Source organism: Nanorana parkeri, unplaced genomic scaffold (genome assembly GCF_000935625.1).
Source record: "Nanorana parkeri isolate BGI_ZX_2015 unplaced genomic scaffold, ASM93562v1 scaffold925, whole genome shotgun sequence".
Classification (NCBI taxonomy): Eukaryota; Metazoa; Chordata; class Amphibia; order Anura; family Dicroglossidae; genus Nanorana; species Nanorana parkeri.
This window is the reverse complement of record NW_017307193.1, coordinates 123,092-141,929: the sequence shown is the minus strand read 5'-3', so window position 1 is coordinate 141,929 and position 18,838 is coordinate 123,092. Positions and strand designations below refer to the sequence as shown.

The following is an 18,838-nucleotide window of genomic DNA, read 5'->3' as shown; positions in this document are numbered from 1 at the left end:
CGACGTACACTGTACGTCGTCAGTCACGAATTCAACCACTGTAGTGAAGCAACAATGTCATAATATGTTCTAGGTTTATTTTCTTGTGACCATACATGAAGTATTTTTTACTCTTAAGAGAATTTGCAGATCTTCGAGTAGCAGTATGGTTGCTTACCTGAAGTATTAACAACTTGAGCTCTGGGTGTCTCTTGTACACTCAGGCATTGAAGTGGTTAAAACAAGCACATGTCTGCAGTTTACAATACAAATATAAAATACAAATATATATTTATACAAATCTCTCATGTATTCTACAAACATAATTAAATCAAAATAAAAAAAATCTTAAAGCACCAAAGATGTAACCAAAGATTGTCGAACACATATTTGTTATTCGCTGCACATGCCAGAGTGAAAGAAACAATTCGAGGTCACTCATTTACTGGTAACTCTAAACTGATGAGCTGTAAGGGTAATTAAAGTGTCGCCTAGTGATAATTTTGGGCACGGTAGTTTTTCGCCATTCAGCAGGCACACGCAGTTTTGAGGATTGACATATTTGATATCTATTTACGCAACACGCCTCATCTTTTATTTTGAAAAAAAAAATGGTGGATTTGTTTTTGCGTGCAAATACAGAGCAAAATAAAGTACCGAGCTCTGCACTCAAATTTTTTTTTTTGGGGGGGGCTTAAAGTAATTTTTGAGCTAAAAATATTTTTATGTGTGAAAAATTGCTCCAGAGGCAAAGTAGTTAATAACACATAGGCATGTTTTTTTTATAAATGCCAATTTATTAAGTGTTTGGGATAAGAATCTGGCACTGATAGTATTCAAAATCCAAAACTCCATCCTGCAAGCCCTTATCCCTAACCTTAGCCCAGCCTTTAAACTGACTATACACAGAGTGAATTTCAGTCAGTGGGTTGCCCTTTCTTCCAACTCCTGCCTCTATAATGACAACCGGAGGTGCTAAGTTTCAGAACACAATAGCAGCAGGGGGAGATCTCTCCATCCATGCTGTTTTAGAATAGACGGGGGTATATTTTATATTTTTTTTTTGTTTAGCCTGAAAGCTGGATGAAAAAAATCTTAACTCTCATGGTTGGCACTGGAACATTTCTCCTCTATTGCTGTTTTGGTGACCACTGCACAGGTCTCTGTCATGGCTTGTGGTCTTTAGCTGTATTGGGCTAAACAAAAGTCTTTTAGGCAGTGTGTTGTTAAACAATCTTACAAGAATCTATTTTGTAAGCATTGCAGCAGAGAATGAAAAGTTGGATTATCTCAACCATAATACAGCAGAGATAGAATTAAGTCAGTAATTGGTCATGTGAAAGGACCTTGCCCCTGTAATGCATTTTCAGGTGGCTGGACATGGGATGCAAATTCCCATGTGGTGTGTCTATAGATTGACATAGGTCTGTACATTAAACAAGGTGGTCTGTGTGTGTGACCCCATCCACAGTCTTCTATTTCCCGAGGCATACTGCAGAGAGGTATAGCATATATGATCGTTATTTGCACCTTATGCAGAATGTAAGTGCAATTAGTACACAACACAGTGCATTGCATGCACATTTTAACCACACACAGCAGCAACTGTAAAGGAAGCCTGCACTGAAAGAATATTAAAGTCCATTTCCACCTTTTGTAAGTGATTAGCATTTATTGTGATAATGAAGAGGTGCAGTAATGATGTTTGTGTGCACATTTTCATGACTCGCATTGCATACTTTTTACATTTTTTTAATGAACTCTTTATTAAGCCTGAATCCTAGAAATTCAAAATTTTCTCCACAGGAAAATCAATTTGACACTGGTGTCAGATTGTAAAGCAGCTGACCCTCTCCCTGCGATTCTGTGTAACACGAACACTTAACACCAGCTCTGCTTTTGCACACAATGCACTGTCCCAGGGGGGTGTTGCCACTATGAATACTAATGAATGGGGGTTTGGTGCTTGTACAGCACAGAGGAGTAATTTCCATGAGGATATGAAGAGGAAAGCTAACAAAAAACATAAGTTTTTTCATGTACATAAGGTGTACATTGCTGGCGTATGGTTTTTTTTTTTTTTTTTTAAATACCTCCGCAAAGATGGAAATGGGCTTTAAGGCTGCCAGTGCTGACTTTTACTTATGGAAATGCAAGTCACGAGGCTATTATGCCATTATCTAGTGGCTTAATCACCTAAAGCTATGACCTAAAATTAGGCAAATGAGAGTTCTGACTTTCTAATCTGTTAATTGTTCTGCATCAATGACTATAGAAAATACTCCCTGTCCAGTACACACACCACAGAAAGTGGGAGAAAATCTCTCTAGAGTGAGGGAACTCCCACCCGTTAAACAGTTGTCAATGGAACAAGTGTCCCCATAGGAAAATTTCCCATCATCTCCTGTTCAGGTGATATCTCAAAATGTTAGATTTTCACGTTTTCAGTCAAATGGTCACATTTGTCACAAGTACAATTTTTAGGTTTGACTTTAAATATACTTTTGGGTAAATTTGAAAAGTTAGAGATTCCTCTCCATTTCAAACAACAGTAAGCTTCTCTTGTCTCACTGGATAACAGTTATTTAATAACTCATGTAATAGCACTGTAAGTAGAGTTTACTTTAAATGTTTATTAGTTTACTTGCTTGCCTATATTGTTGAAAACATCTTTGCTATACTGAGAATGTTTTATAGCTGATTGACTTGCTACCAGTTACATTTTCAAGTGATGGTTCTCTTCTTGATGGTTTTGGGAAATTTAGAGAGCTGGCTGACAAGGTGTCCATGTGTGAGATTCCTACTACTGCACTGCTCTGATTTTCTAAAGATCAGACTTGTCGCTCTGCAGGAGCTTAATATTTGACCTTGGTAGGGGAGAAATATTCCTTTTCATCCATAACACTGTGGGCGGGCTGGTGCTGCATGAAAATTATAGAACCAAAAGACTGGCATATTCAGTATCGAGTGTTTGAAGTATAAAATGTTCTCGTCGTATGCAGTAGAAGAGAATTATGTTATGATCAAATGAAGAATATAAGTAAAGAAAGTTACTTAATCTACATTAAATGATTAAGACATTTAAACGATTGGTGTTTAAAGTACACCTGTCATAAGAAAGCTGTAGATGACCTCCTCCTAAATACTTCTAGTTGCCCGGCTTTCTTGTTTTAATATTTTTGAATCCCAGACACAAAATAAATATAAGTGAGTTGTCAGGAATGACATGAATAACTTGTGTATGAATGTAGGGAATGAGTATCAAGCAGTTGGCACATTCCTTATCTATAAACTTGTTTTTGGTCAGCAATTCAGAAACTGTTGAAGACAAAGCATCAGCATGACAGCCAGAGAACTAGCATTCACAAAAATAGGGGTCAGCAATAACTGCCTCCATTATTTTTTAATGACAGTGTACTTTAAAGTACACCTTTCTGTCAGCCCCCCAACCAAGCCCCCTCCCTCGCTACCCAAACAAAATTAGCTGCTAAAGTCAACTAAAAATTTTATTACAAAAAAATGTACAAAAATCACACCTAGGTCCTGGATTCTGACAGGTGAAATCACCACTTCTCCTCCTCATTGCTGCCTCTGAGTGCCAAGATATCCCAGGAGGTAGCAGTGAGGCTCAGTGACATCACCCATGCCTCCCGGAGATGTTGGAATCTGGGAGTGAGGCGAGCATGTGCGTTTTTTATGCTTTATTTTTAAGCCTATTTTGTTTGGGCAGCAGGAGGCTGAGAAGAAAGTGGACCTTCTGTTTTCCAAGTATTAACATGTGTCTCATATATACTGCATAAAAACTGATTACATTAAAATAATTGTTTTGCCCAGTCTTATTATAAGTCTTAGTTTTTCTGGGAAAGGTTAGAAAAGAGCAGCTCCCATAGACCTAGGCCATTCAGCCATTTTCGGTCAAATCATGTCTGGGTTTATCCTGCAGACACTGACAGCCAATGATTGTCCAGGAAGAATAAGTTGAAGACCATTATTATTTTCTCCCTTTTAAAGGTGACCCAAAGATGTCTGCTTTGTGACCCTTTGTTTCATAAGCTGAAAACAAACACTAGCATGATATAGTCATACAGACTCAATCAAAGTGCCCTCTAATGGTTGTCTAGAAATTGATTGCGCACCAGTACATACACGTACTAGACCTAATCAAATATTTTAGATTTGACCATACATATTTAAAGCTAAATCGGATACATATGTTCGGCATCAGAACTATTTCCCATTTATAAAATTTCCAAGTGATTTTTCTATCACATCTGAATAAAATGTCTTGGCGATTGGATATCTAAGGAAGTATTTTCAACTCTCATGTGGGGCTCAACAGATTAGACCTAAAGGGATATTATCTTTTGTCATGATTCCATATTGAGTACCCCAACACTGGTTGGGTTACTATAGGCCAGTGTATCAACTCCTATAGTATGTATTTTATTATAGAATTTGTGGCCAGACTTAAAAAATGTGTTTCACTCAATGTTTCCATGCAGCTCGACAGACCTCAAGCAGTTTTGCAATGAGAATTGAGGTACAATTACAATGGTCATAGCTAATAGAGACCTATCTATAAAGAATTAAGCTAGAAGTGCATATAATTAATATTAACTTAAAGCAGTGTATATTTATGCAGTCAGTCTTGTAATTTATTTCACTTTGCAGATATTTGTCTTTGACATTAGAAAATATATAATTTTGTTCTGTGAAAAAAAGTTAAATCCACTGTAATACAATGTTATGCTACAATAAAACATATAACCTTCCAAAAAGGTGAATATTTTAATAGGGATTCTGGTTGTATATTTTGTTTTTTGCTTTATGTATATATTAGCTTAAGTTTATATTATATTTTATGATTAATATATTTAAATTTGCCTTTCTGATTTTAGTTATTCACCTTGTGTTCTATTTTGTCCAATGCTGTTTTGGTGCCAACGTTTCATTTGTTCAAGATCCCAGGCTCTTATTTTGCATATACAATATTGCCTTATCTCACTGTTTTTCCCAAGCTTCCCATTCTTTGAACAACCAAAAACTGAATCAGCCATATTAGAAAATGACCATGTGTCTAGGTAGTTTAACCCCAAGAATGTTAGAGATGGGTTAGTTAACTGTTAAATGCCCACTGCTTTGCTTTGACTTTAACATGACTTTGATTATTCTGCATATTATATTAGCACCCCTTTCCTGTGAAACATTTGTTGTCTTTCTGACAGCAAATTGTCTGACCTGCCCTGGTGGCTGCTGAAGAACCAAAGGTTTTAATATCCTGTGGGAAAATAAGCTGGTGTAACTAGTCATCATCACACTGGGGACCTGTGTGATATACTTTTGTAGCATATAATTGCCTAGTATGTTTAAGTGTGTGTGTGTTATGGCCCAAACATTTCATAGAAAACACTCAGAAATCTTACCTGCACCTTTGAATTGTCATTTGTGTTCTGCACACTTAGCCTGTTGCCAGTCCAGTTACCCTTTGTTACCACAGCGGACTGTAAGCCACTGGATTAATTTGCATTTTGTTTAAAGAAATACAAATGTTGACATAGTTTTCAGATTGAGAAAAAAAACATCTGAAATTTTCACACTAGGCTACATTGCCAGAGCATTAACTTAACAACCGCAAAGGACACCGCCTGCAACTCCACCATATTACATTTTGTAGTAATTGCGAGCAAAGTTGATAATTTTATTTATTTATTTTTAAACATTTTATGGTAAATAGTAGGGATGCACCGATACAAGCATCGGTATCGGCAGCAATACCGAGCATTTGCCTGAGTACTCGTACTCGTGCAAATACTCCGATACAAAAAACGAGTACCTGTGCCGCGTCCGCCATCTTCAGGGACCCGAATCCGCCACACACAGGACCTCCCATCGCGTCTTCAATATGCAGATGTCAGGAGTGACTGGTGGGAGATATGTTTCGCAGCGCACCGTTCCTGTAAGAGACACTGACGTTGGACCCTTTCTCCCATCTACCATCAGCGTGACCTGTCTTCACTCCAGCTGCCTGGAGTGAAGACTGAACGTTGATAGAGCAAAATGGTTGTATGCCATTTTGCTCCATCAACTGAACCATCGCCATCTGTTATAAAATTAAAAAAAAGACATTGAATAATGAAATTAATATTTATCATGCCATTGCTAACTAAGGCTTGTATCCCCCTAGTGGGGAAAATAGATTATCACATGTCCAGACTCCAGAACAGTGTATTATTGTATAGTGTGGCACAGCTATATCCAATTCTGCATACCTGGCTTTATATTATAAAGTTCTTATAATATAAAGCCAGGTATGCAGAATTGGATATAGCTGTGCCACACTACAGAGTGTTCATGTTCTTCATAATATTAAGGAACTGACCTAAAATCATGATTTTGTATTGCTTTAGAAAAAATGTGACCTGTCCCTTTAAGAAAAAGTATCGGTAATTGGTATCGGCGAGTACTTGAAAAAAAGTATCGGTACTCGTACTCGGCCTTAAAAAAGTGGTATCGGTGCATCCCTAGTAAATAGCTACCAAAAAGTTGTAAAGTGAACTAAAGACAACTAAACATGGGTAAAACAATGTACATTCTAAAGCCAATGAATTCCAGGCAGACAGCTAAATACACAGATGAAATAAATATATGTGTAGCATGTTCGTAAGATATTCGTAAGATGTTCGTAAGATAAAAGCCGGACGGGCCGGTGTGCGCAAGTGCACACTGCCTGTTCAGCATTGCGGTCATCGGAAGCCCGCCTCTCAGGGGGGCGTGGCTTGCGATCATCTCAAGTACGATCTGCCTGTCCAAGATAGGCAGATCGTACGTTTTTTTTAATAACCTTACAACCATCGCAAGACAATAGTCTTGCGATGGTTGTAAGGCGTGTGCCCAGCCTTACACAGTTCTCTCACACCACAGACAGGGTAGTTAACTTGATCTTTCTCTGCATCAGTTCAGTAACCCTTACAGGTCTACTCCAATCCCTCACCCTGTGACTAGACTGCGACAGTTGAAGCAGCAGATGGATGAGGTCAGCTCTCTCCAGTCTGCTCTCTCCACCTATCAGCATGCTCCTTGCAGTTCTGCAAAACTGATTGTCTTCCTCCCCCAGTCTTAGCTCTACTGTAGAGGAACTGCAAGAAGCCGATGCCAAGTCAAACCTAGTTGCTTGCACTGCTTGTATTTATAAAAATATATATTTAAGGAAGCATTCATAAATACAGAGCTGCATTAATTTGTGTCTTTATATCTGCCTGGAGTTCAGCTTTAACATTTTCATAGATATACCTGTGTAATTTGTAATGTGCACAGTATGTGTATAAGTATTACACCGGTATATTAGCAAAAAGGATAACACTTTTTATTTGCTGCCTTAAGTAAATCAGGAGTGAAGAAAAGTCTTACATTGCCAGATATTTCCAGTATGTTCTGTTAATTGTTTTTGTTTGTTTGTTTTTTAGAACTGGTGATGTTGTTGGAGTGGTGGTCAGGCACTGAGTGCACTATGTATACTGACCTTGAAAACTACCCCAAATATGGCAAAGAAAACGCGATAGTAGTTCTTAATCACAACTTTGAAATTGACTTTCTGTGTGGCTGGAATGTTTGTGAAAGATTTGGTGTTCTAGGGGTGAGTATCTGCTAAATAAGTCTTAGAAACGCACCTGCACAGTTCGAACCTCAACATTAGTGTGTTATTTTGAGTGTCCTTACATATACATATAATCCACATTTTTGGGGGGCAGCTACTTTCCAAGAAGAAAACAAAAATCAAAACCTGAGAAGGAAAAAATAGATATACTTAGGATGTGGCAATAATATTGATAAAAACCATTAATGTGAGTGAAACTTGGGCTTTACTTCAAAGCTTTCACTTTCCCAGAGCCTGCCAATTCTGTCATCAACATTGTTGTGATGGCTTTAATATATTCTGTGGTTCTGTGTGGCTTTAAAAGGCTCATGAAATGCTTTTAGACTGTTCATTAAATAAATGTTTCCACATTTCCAAACATAGCATTTTAATATCAGATATTGTACCCAAAGATTGAAATGTGGAGTGGTGTGGGACAGAGTATTTTATGTGTGCATTTCTTTTATCAAGTTTCAAGTTGTGCTGTTCTTTATATCTATTCCTGCTAAATGGATGCTTAGTTGCATTATCATTCACATTTCAAGTCCTTGGTGAGTGGAAATATTTTAGGCACACTGTGATGCATGCAGCAAGTGCTTGGATTTACATTGTGCATGAACCTTCACCTCTAACATTCACACTTGGCATATGATGATTAAACACTGAGAAATCAGCTTTGTAATCTAAATGATTGCATGCATTCATGCAGAAATTCACAGAAACATATCAGATGGGTACCTAATGTAGATACAATAAACATTAGAGGGCGGACACTTTGAATGTTGCTATTAATCCATTAAAATGTTTGTTATTTTGAAATCCATTGTATGCCTATGTACAAGTGAATATACCCACATTAATTAGAAATAGTATGATTTTTCAGCCATGGTAATACAGGTAAGTTAGATATTATTCTTGAGAATGGGGTTCTTTGAGTGGAGAGGTAATTTAAGTACTACCGGTCTTAGGAAATGTCTTTGTTGCTGCCACTATCTGAGAAGTGCTTTGGACTACTGAACAGTAGTCACAAGAAGGTAGGTGTAACTGCTATAAGGGCCTTAGTAAACAATATGAACAATTAAATATATGTTAAAAACCTTTAGTCTTCTTCAGCAATTTGGGCTGCTATTTTTGAAAAATAATAAAATGCTGTTTTAAAGTGAAATATGATTTTGTTTACTAAAGGCATAAAAGTACCAGTACTTCCAGAAATGAGGAAAGACATGACACTTCACCTGCCTACCATAACCTAACAGTGCTTGGTGCTAGGCAGCAGCCAAGCCAAAGTACTGTCATATGAGGATAAAGTAGGAGTGTGCATAGCCCGTGTTAACAAGTTGAGTTTCTGTAGACTGTGGTACCTGAAAGGGTCAATGGGGGAAGAATTGGATACTCTGTTTACCTAATATGTAATCAATCTGTTACTTTAACTACCTTGCAAAAATAAACTCTGCACTATTGTGTTTTGGCGGGTTACAGTCTCCACCATAAATCCCATCTACATATGTCAATACTTTATCCCTTTGGTATCATAGTATAATTTCAAGGAGTCCAAAGACAGCCTGCATCAAAAAGAATCTAACCACAAATCAGGATACAAATGACCCCCCTAAACAGTGATGTGGCTGTCTATAGGACTTCTAAAAAAAAAAAGGATCTGTAACATGAAACAGTATAAAAAACTCTCTACATTTTATTGAAACACATATAAAAACACTTAGGGGCTTATTCACTAAGCTGCCGAAGGCAGCCGAGTGAATAACCGAGTCGAACGCCATTTGGCTATTCACTTCAGCCGAGTACGGCTGATTTCACCCATATATCAGCTGGCCTCGGTTCACTTCTGTTCCTGCCGAACATGCTCGGCATTTTCAGCTGAGCCCAAGTGAAGGACACAGTCGACTCGCACGGCAAGTCACTCGCTACCGTTCGCCTTTTTTCTCGTAGGGCCAAATTGCAGTGAGTGAATAGCCCAATGCCGCCAAGCAGCATTTGGCTCGGTTATTCTGTCCGCTAGCTCAACGGCAGACTGTTCTTCCCCCTGCGTTCGGCTCAGTTGAGCTGTATGGCTGCTGTACGGGCTATTGGGTGAATAGCCCATACAGCAGCTCTTCAGTTTGGCTGAACCTAAGTGCTCCGGCGGCCAAAGTGAGCCAAAGGATATAGCCGTAGCTTTGTGAATAACACCCTTAGATTCAAATACAAACATATCTACTGTATACCCCAAAACAGTCCCACAATATAATCACCTAAAATCCCCATCCAAAGCCTGGGGAACAAACAGGTAGTGCAGAGTAATGCTTTAGCAAGTAAGTACACGATAATATAACCTGTAGCGTGTGTTAAATACAAAAAATCTTATTAGGTCCTGATGTCTGTAGTCAGCAGATTAGTAAAAATTCCAATATCCTATGTAATGCAATTCAAATTATCTCATAAGTCGTAATAGTCTATCCATATGTATACATTTCAAAAATTGGTGGTCAAGAGTGAATCCATCATGCAGTATCTATCTTCAGTCAGCATGCGTTTACATATTGTGGAGTAAATGTGGCTGGAAATATGTATCTAGAAAGTGCAAGCTTGCAAAGGTATACTGTGTCCTCAATTCTACCCCAGTAGGTTAATACGTCTTGGGGGGCGGAACCCACCATGCTCCCTGTTGTATGCCTAATGGGCAATGAGAAAAACCACCAATGTCTTTCAATACATGAAAGGACAGAGAGTCCACAGTGTGAGCTGCTTTGTTGCTGCTCCAGCCAGCCAACATGAAGAGATACTGTATATATGGTGTAAATATAAGGAACATTCTCACCCAAGTCCAGGGCCATCCTCAAAGAGGAGGCTGTTTGAAGTCCCAATATAATATGCAAGCTCAGCTTGTATTCTAATGCATCCAAGTATTTAACATGATCTCAAATGTGGATGTCAGTTCACTCATGTATACCACAGAGTGCACATCTGCTGAACCAATCTGGCATCTATGTCTCCGCACACAGCAGAGAGCCACTAACAACTTGACATGTTTCTCTCCATCTTTGAGCTTTTTCAAAGGTATGTGGCAGGCCACATACATGATACATGAGTGAATGGACACCCACCTTTCAGATCATGTTAAATTCCTGGATGCGTTGGAGTATTACTAGTACATTACTGTTTGTATAGTAATGCCCTTCCTAAGTGATTTAAGTAAATTATCTTCCATGGTTGGAAGCCAATCACATTTTACAAAAGTTCATGTGTAACTATTACAGAAAGTATGCCTTCATTGTAATGGCATAAAAATGAAATAATATCATCCTTAAAGAGGAAATTTACCCTTTGACACATGTGACTAGGACATGTGATCATGCACATCACCTTCAGGGAAAAAATGCCATTTGCAGATGCAGATTACAGATGAGATTTCCCAGGATGCATCACTTATGTTCAGGCTACATCATTAATGCCCAAGAGGACCAGAACGTGGTAAAAAATGGTAATTGTTAGAGAAAGATATATGTTTAGCTAATGAATGTAAGATGATTTCATATCAGCATGCAGAGCTGAATGCTGATGTGATTTGTAGTGAAAGGGGGTCCGCTTTAATGTTATGATATTGATATGCTTTCATTAGCTTTTTATGTAAAGCATTTTTTTTAGTCTTTGTAGGACATCTGCTATGTTTGTGTACACTTAACAATGAACTTGTCTTATTTTCTCCTTTTTGGTTCTTTTTGAAAGTGTTTTTGTTATATTTGTTTGATAAGGGCAATAAAAATACCAATGTATCCTTCTGGATATCCAGTGTGATTGATTACATTCTGCTTCACTGTTATCAGTTAACATTGTTATTAGCCCTCCCAGTTCAGCTCTGTGCATTACAGAACACCTCCCCTCCCCATTAAAGAGTGAGGAGAGAGGGGGTGTACTCCTTACACACTGCCTGCCCTTGGGGAGAGACTGCTTCTACAAGAATATAGTTTAATTCTCACATTAGGACAGTAAGGGGTGTATGGGCAGAGTAATTTGGCCTGCTAAACTGCATGTATGTTCGTTTTATGCAAATGGAGGGAAAAAAATAACTTTATTAGTGTATTTTTTTTCCTGGTCAAATGTAATATCATTAAAATACCACAATATGGCTACAAGATGTAGCTAAGGATCATAGGAAAAATGCTTATTTCTTATGCTCCTCAGCACCATCTGGTGGCCATAATGTTGTATTTTCCTGATAGAACTGGAAAGTAAATATACTAATGAAGTTTGGTTTGTGCCTCTATTGGCACAGAGCATATATGCAGATTTGCAGGATAAATTGCTCTGCAAATTGTTTATCAATTTACCCCTAAGTGTGTTACTGGCAGGATCACTAATTAAAAATAAAGCCCAAAAAATCCTGATAAAAGTAAACTAATGCAGCCAACACATCTAAAGACTTTTGTTTTTGGGTTCAAATACATTTGAAACATGTCTATTCCTAAGGGAGTTTCTCCTTTTCATGTGAATTTGCACCATATGCTTACATTTATGCATTTCTTTGTTTTAATGACTTCAGTCTAAGCAAGCATTCAATTAAGTGTTTGAATAACTACATTTTTAATGAATACATGCCTTCATTCCCTCCTTTTTTTTCTGGCTGGAGTTAAGTTTTAAAAACCAAAGTGGTTTATGTAACATTTTAATGCATTGCATCAACATTTTATTTAAAGTAATGTTTTCAAGTGGTAACTGTTCTCACTTTTCTGCTGCTGCTACTTAAAGCATATGTATATCCAAAAGTTTAAAATGGACTGACAGCCTGTACATTCTACTAATGCTCTTTTGGGATCCCTTAGAACCCTAAGACTTCAAAAACTCCAAGACGCCCTGCATGGAGACTGGGAAACTCATGATAAAGGTTTTGCAGCCAACTGTTCGTTTTAAGAGGCCTTTATTAAAAAGTGTACCTTTCCCACTCTTCATCTGGCAATGTCACATTATAAAGCATTGATTGTTTCTGTAGAGGATGCATTTCTTTTCTTACCCTTTTTATGTTTTTTTCTGGCAGGCCCTGCATTGTAACCTGCCATTGCTGAGATGTTAGTCTGACAAACATTTACACTGATTCCCTATTTGTCAAGCACTTAGAGTTAATGCATAGTGGATGTTTTTTTCCTGAATGATTCTCCTTTCACTGATCATGTGGAGAACTATTGGTTGAAATGTGGGTTTGCAGAACAGGCATATAAAAAAGTCTTATGTGCATGGGGATCAACATCTCTTCTGAGCTGCACTGGACACCCTAATCAAGGATATCATGTACAGAAAAAGAGGCCCAGGCCTCAAGCTGGAAAGACTCAGAGAAAGGTTAGGTTGGTTTCTGAACCTTCAGAAGTCTGTGTTCAAGCTGACTCATCTGTGAAATATCTGTACCATATCCTAGACACCATTGAAGCAAAAGTTTTTCTTACGCAGGAGAAATTTAAAACTCCGCTCCAAGACTCAGACTCTTATGTCCTTTGAGGCAGTCCCATTTGCCCAGTTCCACTCAAGACACTTACAAGTCAACATCTTTCATCGTGAGACAAATCGGTTCAGTTTCTGGACAAACACATTTGCCTTTACCAAGGACCTGCTCAGTCTCTTGATAAGCAGATTTGCCTTTTCCAAGGTCTAGTTTATCTGTGGCCTGGTGGCTCACAAATCCAGCTCTTTCTTGAAGGATCCTCTCACAACAGATGCCATCCTACCATCCTGAGGAGTAGCCCTAGACACCTTGTTGATCTCCTAATCAACATTTTGGAGCTCCGGGCGATTTGGTTGTGCCTACACCACTCGATATCCTGACTAGTGGGTCATCAGATCAGGATCCAGTCTGAAAACAACACAGCAGTAGTATACATCAACTATCAGGGAGGCACCAGAAGTCTTACTGCACCAAGAGTTAGAAATTAATCTGTCTTAGGCAGAACTTCATGCCCCAGCCTTGTCCGCCATTTACATTCTAGGAATGGACAAGTGGCAGGTGCACTTCCTCAGCCAAAGTGCTTGGTACCAGGGGAATGGGCCCACACCCCAGCGGGTTCCTGCATTTGTGTTTCAGTTGGAGGAGTCCTTATGTGAACCTCCTGGCCTCTAGTTTCAACAACAAACCAGATAGGATTTTCTCCAGGTGCAGAGATCCCCTGGTGGAGGCAGTGGATGCTCTGGTGGCTCCATGGATTGGTACAGCCTAATCTACTCCTTGTCTATTCTGCAGGATTGAGATGGAGGGCATTCCGGGGAACCTCATGTCTCAAGACTGGCCCAGGTAAATGTGGTACTCACACCTGATCAGACTTCTAGCAGATGCTCCATGTGTTCTTCCAGATCATCTAGATCTTCTGTTGCAAAGATGGCTTTACCACCCTGATTCACAGACGCTGGCTATTGAAGCCCAGATCTTGAGGGATAGAGGCCTCTCTGAATGCATGATTGCTGCAATCCTAAAAGCAAAAAAAAACACTTTCTGGAAGGTCCCTCATCGCACCTGGTAGACAAATTTTGCTTGGTGAAACTTTCACCCCAGAAAATATTCTGTGGGGCATATCCTGACCTTTTTTACAATTAGTTCAGGACAGCAATGGGCCCTGAGTACCATCAAGGCTCACATCTTGGCACATGTGATCATTTTCCATAGACTGCTAACCTCCAGTTCTATGATTAAGACTTTTGTACAGGCTCTCTGTCCTGTGGCGCCCTCTATACTTTTACCTGTCTCGCTGTGGGACCTGGATGTGTTTCTCTCTCCAGTTCAAAAACCACCCTTTGAAACCTATTAAGGACATTCCTCTTTCCACTCTTAATCATAATGTTGTTTTCTTTGTTGCTATCACCTGTGGAGCACATGTCTGAACTGGCGGCCTTGTCTTGTAACAAACCTTTTTTTCTTATAGCCTCTTTCCTTCCAAAGGTAGTTTCACCTCAACCAGGACATTGCTCTTCATCCCTCTCTCTGGCTTTAATATACTGTATCTATAGATTTCCTGTCATTGACTGGATGGTCCCCGCAAAGGGAAACCAGCTTTTTGCTTCACTATTTCTCAGCTCAATCAGATTATAGTTCAGTTCTGTGGTGCTAGGGATCTGATTCTACCCTTTTCTGTCAAGGCAAACTCTACTAGTTTCGAGAGTGCTTCTTGGTCTCTTTGGCATCAAGCAACTGTTTTCCAGTGTCAGGATCTGGATTTGAACCCAGGGCCTCTGCTGTATCTGATGGTTCAGTGGTTCTTCCTGCTAAGCCCTGTGGAACTTTGGATAGCTCCTTACCTGATCTCTTGTGCAATCCTCCGTTAAACCTAGTTTTCTGCTGAACTCTGAACTCCTTGCTCCTCCCCTAAATTTCCTATTTAAGCCATGCCTCTGCACTTCCTGTTTACCAGATTATTGTGCCATATGACTTCCTCATACTGCTATTCGTATACTGACCCTTGGCTGCTGATTCACTGACTATGCTTATTGCCTTCCACTTCAAACCTGATACTTTTTGGCTACTTACCTTAGCTTGATCTCTGACTACGCTTCTGTCAGCTCCTATACTACTACCGTCTGCTTGTGTACCAAACCCGGCTTGTTATACCACAAAATTTGCTTGCTGTTTCAGTTACTAGACTCCAAGCCTGACCCCCGATTGTGACACCCAGATTTTCTATCAGGTGGATGTTTAGGCCTCAGCTGATGCCAGGCATAAGGTCCTTCAGGCAGCTCTTTGAGCTGCAGGCAGTTCACAGTTGTTCAAAGTAGGTCTGTTACATTTAGATTGCTGTGTTGGCAACCCTTTAGTTGGACTGCTTTAGGACCTCCTGAATGTGTCTGAATCCTGTGTTCCTCAATGAAAAGAAAATAGGATCTTTGTTTGCCAGTGTCCAAATCCTCCTGTAGGTGGCAATAAAGCACCAAATCTCCTGATTCTCATGTCGCTTCATTCTCACGTTCATTCGAAGAAAATACGTTTATAGTGAGTACCAAAATGTTTTTGTTTTTTTAAATGTGACACACATATAAGATTACTTATCATAAAGCAAACCTTTTATCATTGTAAGGTTAATCAAGTGAAGTCAGGTACTCCCTTAAATTTTCGTTTCCCTAAGCTCTTTGCAGAAATGAAAGATAGAAGCTGATTGATTGCTATGGGCATCTGCACCAGGTGAGATAGAACTTGTCTCAGGCTCTTTATATTCCTTCCTTCCTTATCACTGGAGCGAGCTTGGAGCGATGACTACTTTACAACACACACAAGACCATGGGGAACAAAAGTAGCCACCCTCCAGAAGGAAGGACAGTGTCAGTACTAATTCAGAGATGAGATACAGCTGAGGTATACACAAGTAAGCTACATTTTTGTTAATAGTTAAGGGACTTAAATGCATTTTTAGGATTTAACTCCTGAGTTTAGTGTCACTTTAAATGAGCAATAGACATAACAAAAAGACATAAAGGATGGAATTGGGGCAGGGCTACTTCTGTACTGGGAAATATACTCTGTAGCAGAGCTGTGATCACAAAGAATTACATGAGCTGTGAGAAGATGGCGAGGTCTGATTACAGACAATCATGTTCTTTCTAATTTGTCACTTTATAGTCCATCTAAAACCACATGTCTAAGGGTGACAGTGCTACAGTGATTTCACTGCAGAATGAACAGAAAAGTCACCCTGTTACAGAAAGTGAAAAATCAACAGATCTACTGGCCGAATCAACAGACAATAAAGCTACAGTATGCTATCTTGTCTCTCAAAATCATATGATGAATCAAATGATATGTTAATGCTACTGACATTCAACTGCATATGTAATTTTTAATCTTTGGTTCCACATAAAAATGTATATTTTATACTGAAGTACATCTTGCGAAAATATGAATCTGTCTACTTTTTGATGTAATCTCACATTACACATTGTCAAATGTGCTGAAAGAATCAGGTTATGGAAGCTGTAACTGGACCAGCTTATTTCAATACAACATAAGTCATTGATTTCTTTTGTGTAACAGTAAATAGAAATGTACATTTCTTTTAAATGCTTTTCCTTTTACTGTTTGGTAGAGCTCAAAAGTCCTAGCCAAGAAAGAGTTGGCCTATGTACCAGTATTCGGCTGGATGTGGTACTTCTTAGAGATTGTTTTCTGTAAACGAAAATGGGAAGAAGACCGGAAAACAGTTATGCAAGCCTTAAGGAACCTTAGAGACTACCCTGAACATTTTTGGGTAAGTATGAAAAAGATAGATTCATGTATACACTTTGTGTAATACATAAATGCATGTTTAATAAATATATATAAATGTTAAATAAAAACAGGCTTTTTATTCTAGCACCACAAAACAAAGCCACACGCCTGCTCTACTGAGGTCTTGCATATTGCGAGTCCTGAATAAGTCCCTTATTCCAGGTAGCCCCTTTCTTGGAGACAGGAGTCCAGTAACAGATTCCTATATTCTACAGCAACCAGGATACAGCAGCCTTCAGATTTGCAGTTCAGACTGGCTCTCTCTGTTGATACACACTCATTGAAGCTTGGACCATCTGAAATAAAATCTGTGAACCTGTCAGAGAAAGCCAAAAGATACTCTAAGGGGTTGATTTACTAACCTTATAAACACGCCACGAACAAGTATACACCTCTGTAGTGTGTTCCCTCCCAGCATGATCTATTGGTGGAATCTAGACACCTTTGTAGTGTGTACACACCCAGCAGGTGTGTTGTGCAAAGCCCTGCATGAATTGCAAGGTGATGTTGTGTAAATTAGCTCTACATTGTGTTGCTTGCGTTGATGAATGCAGGAATGTAAATGCATGAGCTAACCAATTTTGTCTAAACTGTGAAGCAGCATTATATATGCATCATGTGCATGATTGTTCCATATATGGCATTAGTGGAAATATGCTTTTAGAGACTTTTTGGTTGATAAATACGTTTTGCTGTGTAAAAATCACACGCACCTAGTGCGTGTGTGTGTTTTATGTTAGTAAATCACCCCCTAAAAGTTTGGGTATTCATCTTGTCCAGTCTCTTAAGGATTCTTAATGAAGCCAACCCCAGTGCATGCTTTGCACTGTTGTTTTTCGAATGCATTGCTTATTTTAGATGTCTTAGATGTGCTCATTAACCATATGTAACTGAAGTATAAACCCACTCATAAGTCAGAAAAAAAAAAAAGAAAACTAATTTAGGTACCACATCTAAAGGCTTGTTCACAACAGCAGCATTGGGCTACATTTGGGCAGGATTGCCCAACGCAAGAACAACAATTTGCCTTGTGCCCAATGAGTACGTTCAGTCCATGACACTGCACTGCTGTGGACTGAAAATAATGGGCTGAAAATCTCGGCTTATACTCGAGTATATACGGTATGTTGCATTTTTTTTGCACTGTGTGTTCCAAGGTGCTGTAATGCATGAGATTTACCTACATGTTGAGGGAAAAAAAGCAAGCACTGCAACATGTTGTTACAACACATGCAGCGCATGAAGTGCACAGTCACACCAGTGTAAACACATACCCTGTGTGGTGTGAAAGAACTGTCAAGCTGCAATATATAACATTTTTGTTCTTGGGTTTGAATACATTTAAATTGTTACAATAGCACAACGTATGCCTGTGTAAAGTGCAGTTCAATTAGTATTGCCTGACTGGAGAATGAAGCAAGCAAACTGATGTCATTGGCCTGTGTCATTCACTACATATTATGTGGCAAACACCTTATAAGCTTTTAGTGCTGCCCCTCCCACTATGTGTTTTTTGTTGGGGAAAAACCCGCAGCTGTGGGTGTACTATCCCTATCCCTTTCTGCCTTCTAGCACAGCCCTGCAATCTGGATTTTGAATATCGCTCACAAATGGCAAGCACTCATTGGTCAGCGCGGTCACCTGATGTGAGTGAGAAGCGCTTCTGATCCCGCTGACCAAAGAAGTGCTTCTTGCTAAGAAGTGTTTCTCATTGGTCAGCGAAGTCAGGTGACAAAACCTATTCAGTAAATCTGTCCATCACATGCACTTTTACCCATATGTCATCTCTTTTAATGATTGTGAACAACCTCTGTTGCATATAACAGGAGGTGTTCTGTAGTTTTTAACACTTTCTGTTCTAGGGTGACAAGGCTGGCTGTCTCCATACATACAGTGCAATGATCACAGCTGGAAATAAAGGGGGGAAAGAAATCGAAGAAAAAGAATGATGCTCATCTAAGTACTGGTTAGCTGCAATATAAAACACTTTTTTTTCTTGG

The 18,838-nt window shown here is 39.1% G+C and overlaps 1 protein-coding gene across 1 annotated transcript in view; it reads left to right on the top strand.

Annotated features, from left to right (window-relative positions):
* The window catches only part of AGPAT4 (1-acylglycerol-3-phosphate O-acyltransferase 4), a 54,442-nt gene that overhangs the window by 13,969 nt on the left and 21,635 nt on the right, over positions 1 to 18,838 (top strand). The window contains exons 3-4 of the mRNA XM_018566214.1: positions 7,443 to 7,612; positions 16,657 to 16,818. Of these exons, the coding sequence (XP_018421716.1) occupies positions 7,443 to 7,612; positions 16,657 to 16,818 (332 nt within the window). The remainder of the gene's footprint in view (positions 1 to 7,442; positions 7,613 to 16,656; positions 16,819 to 18,838) is intronic.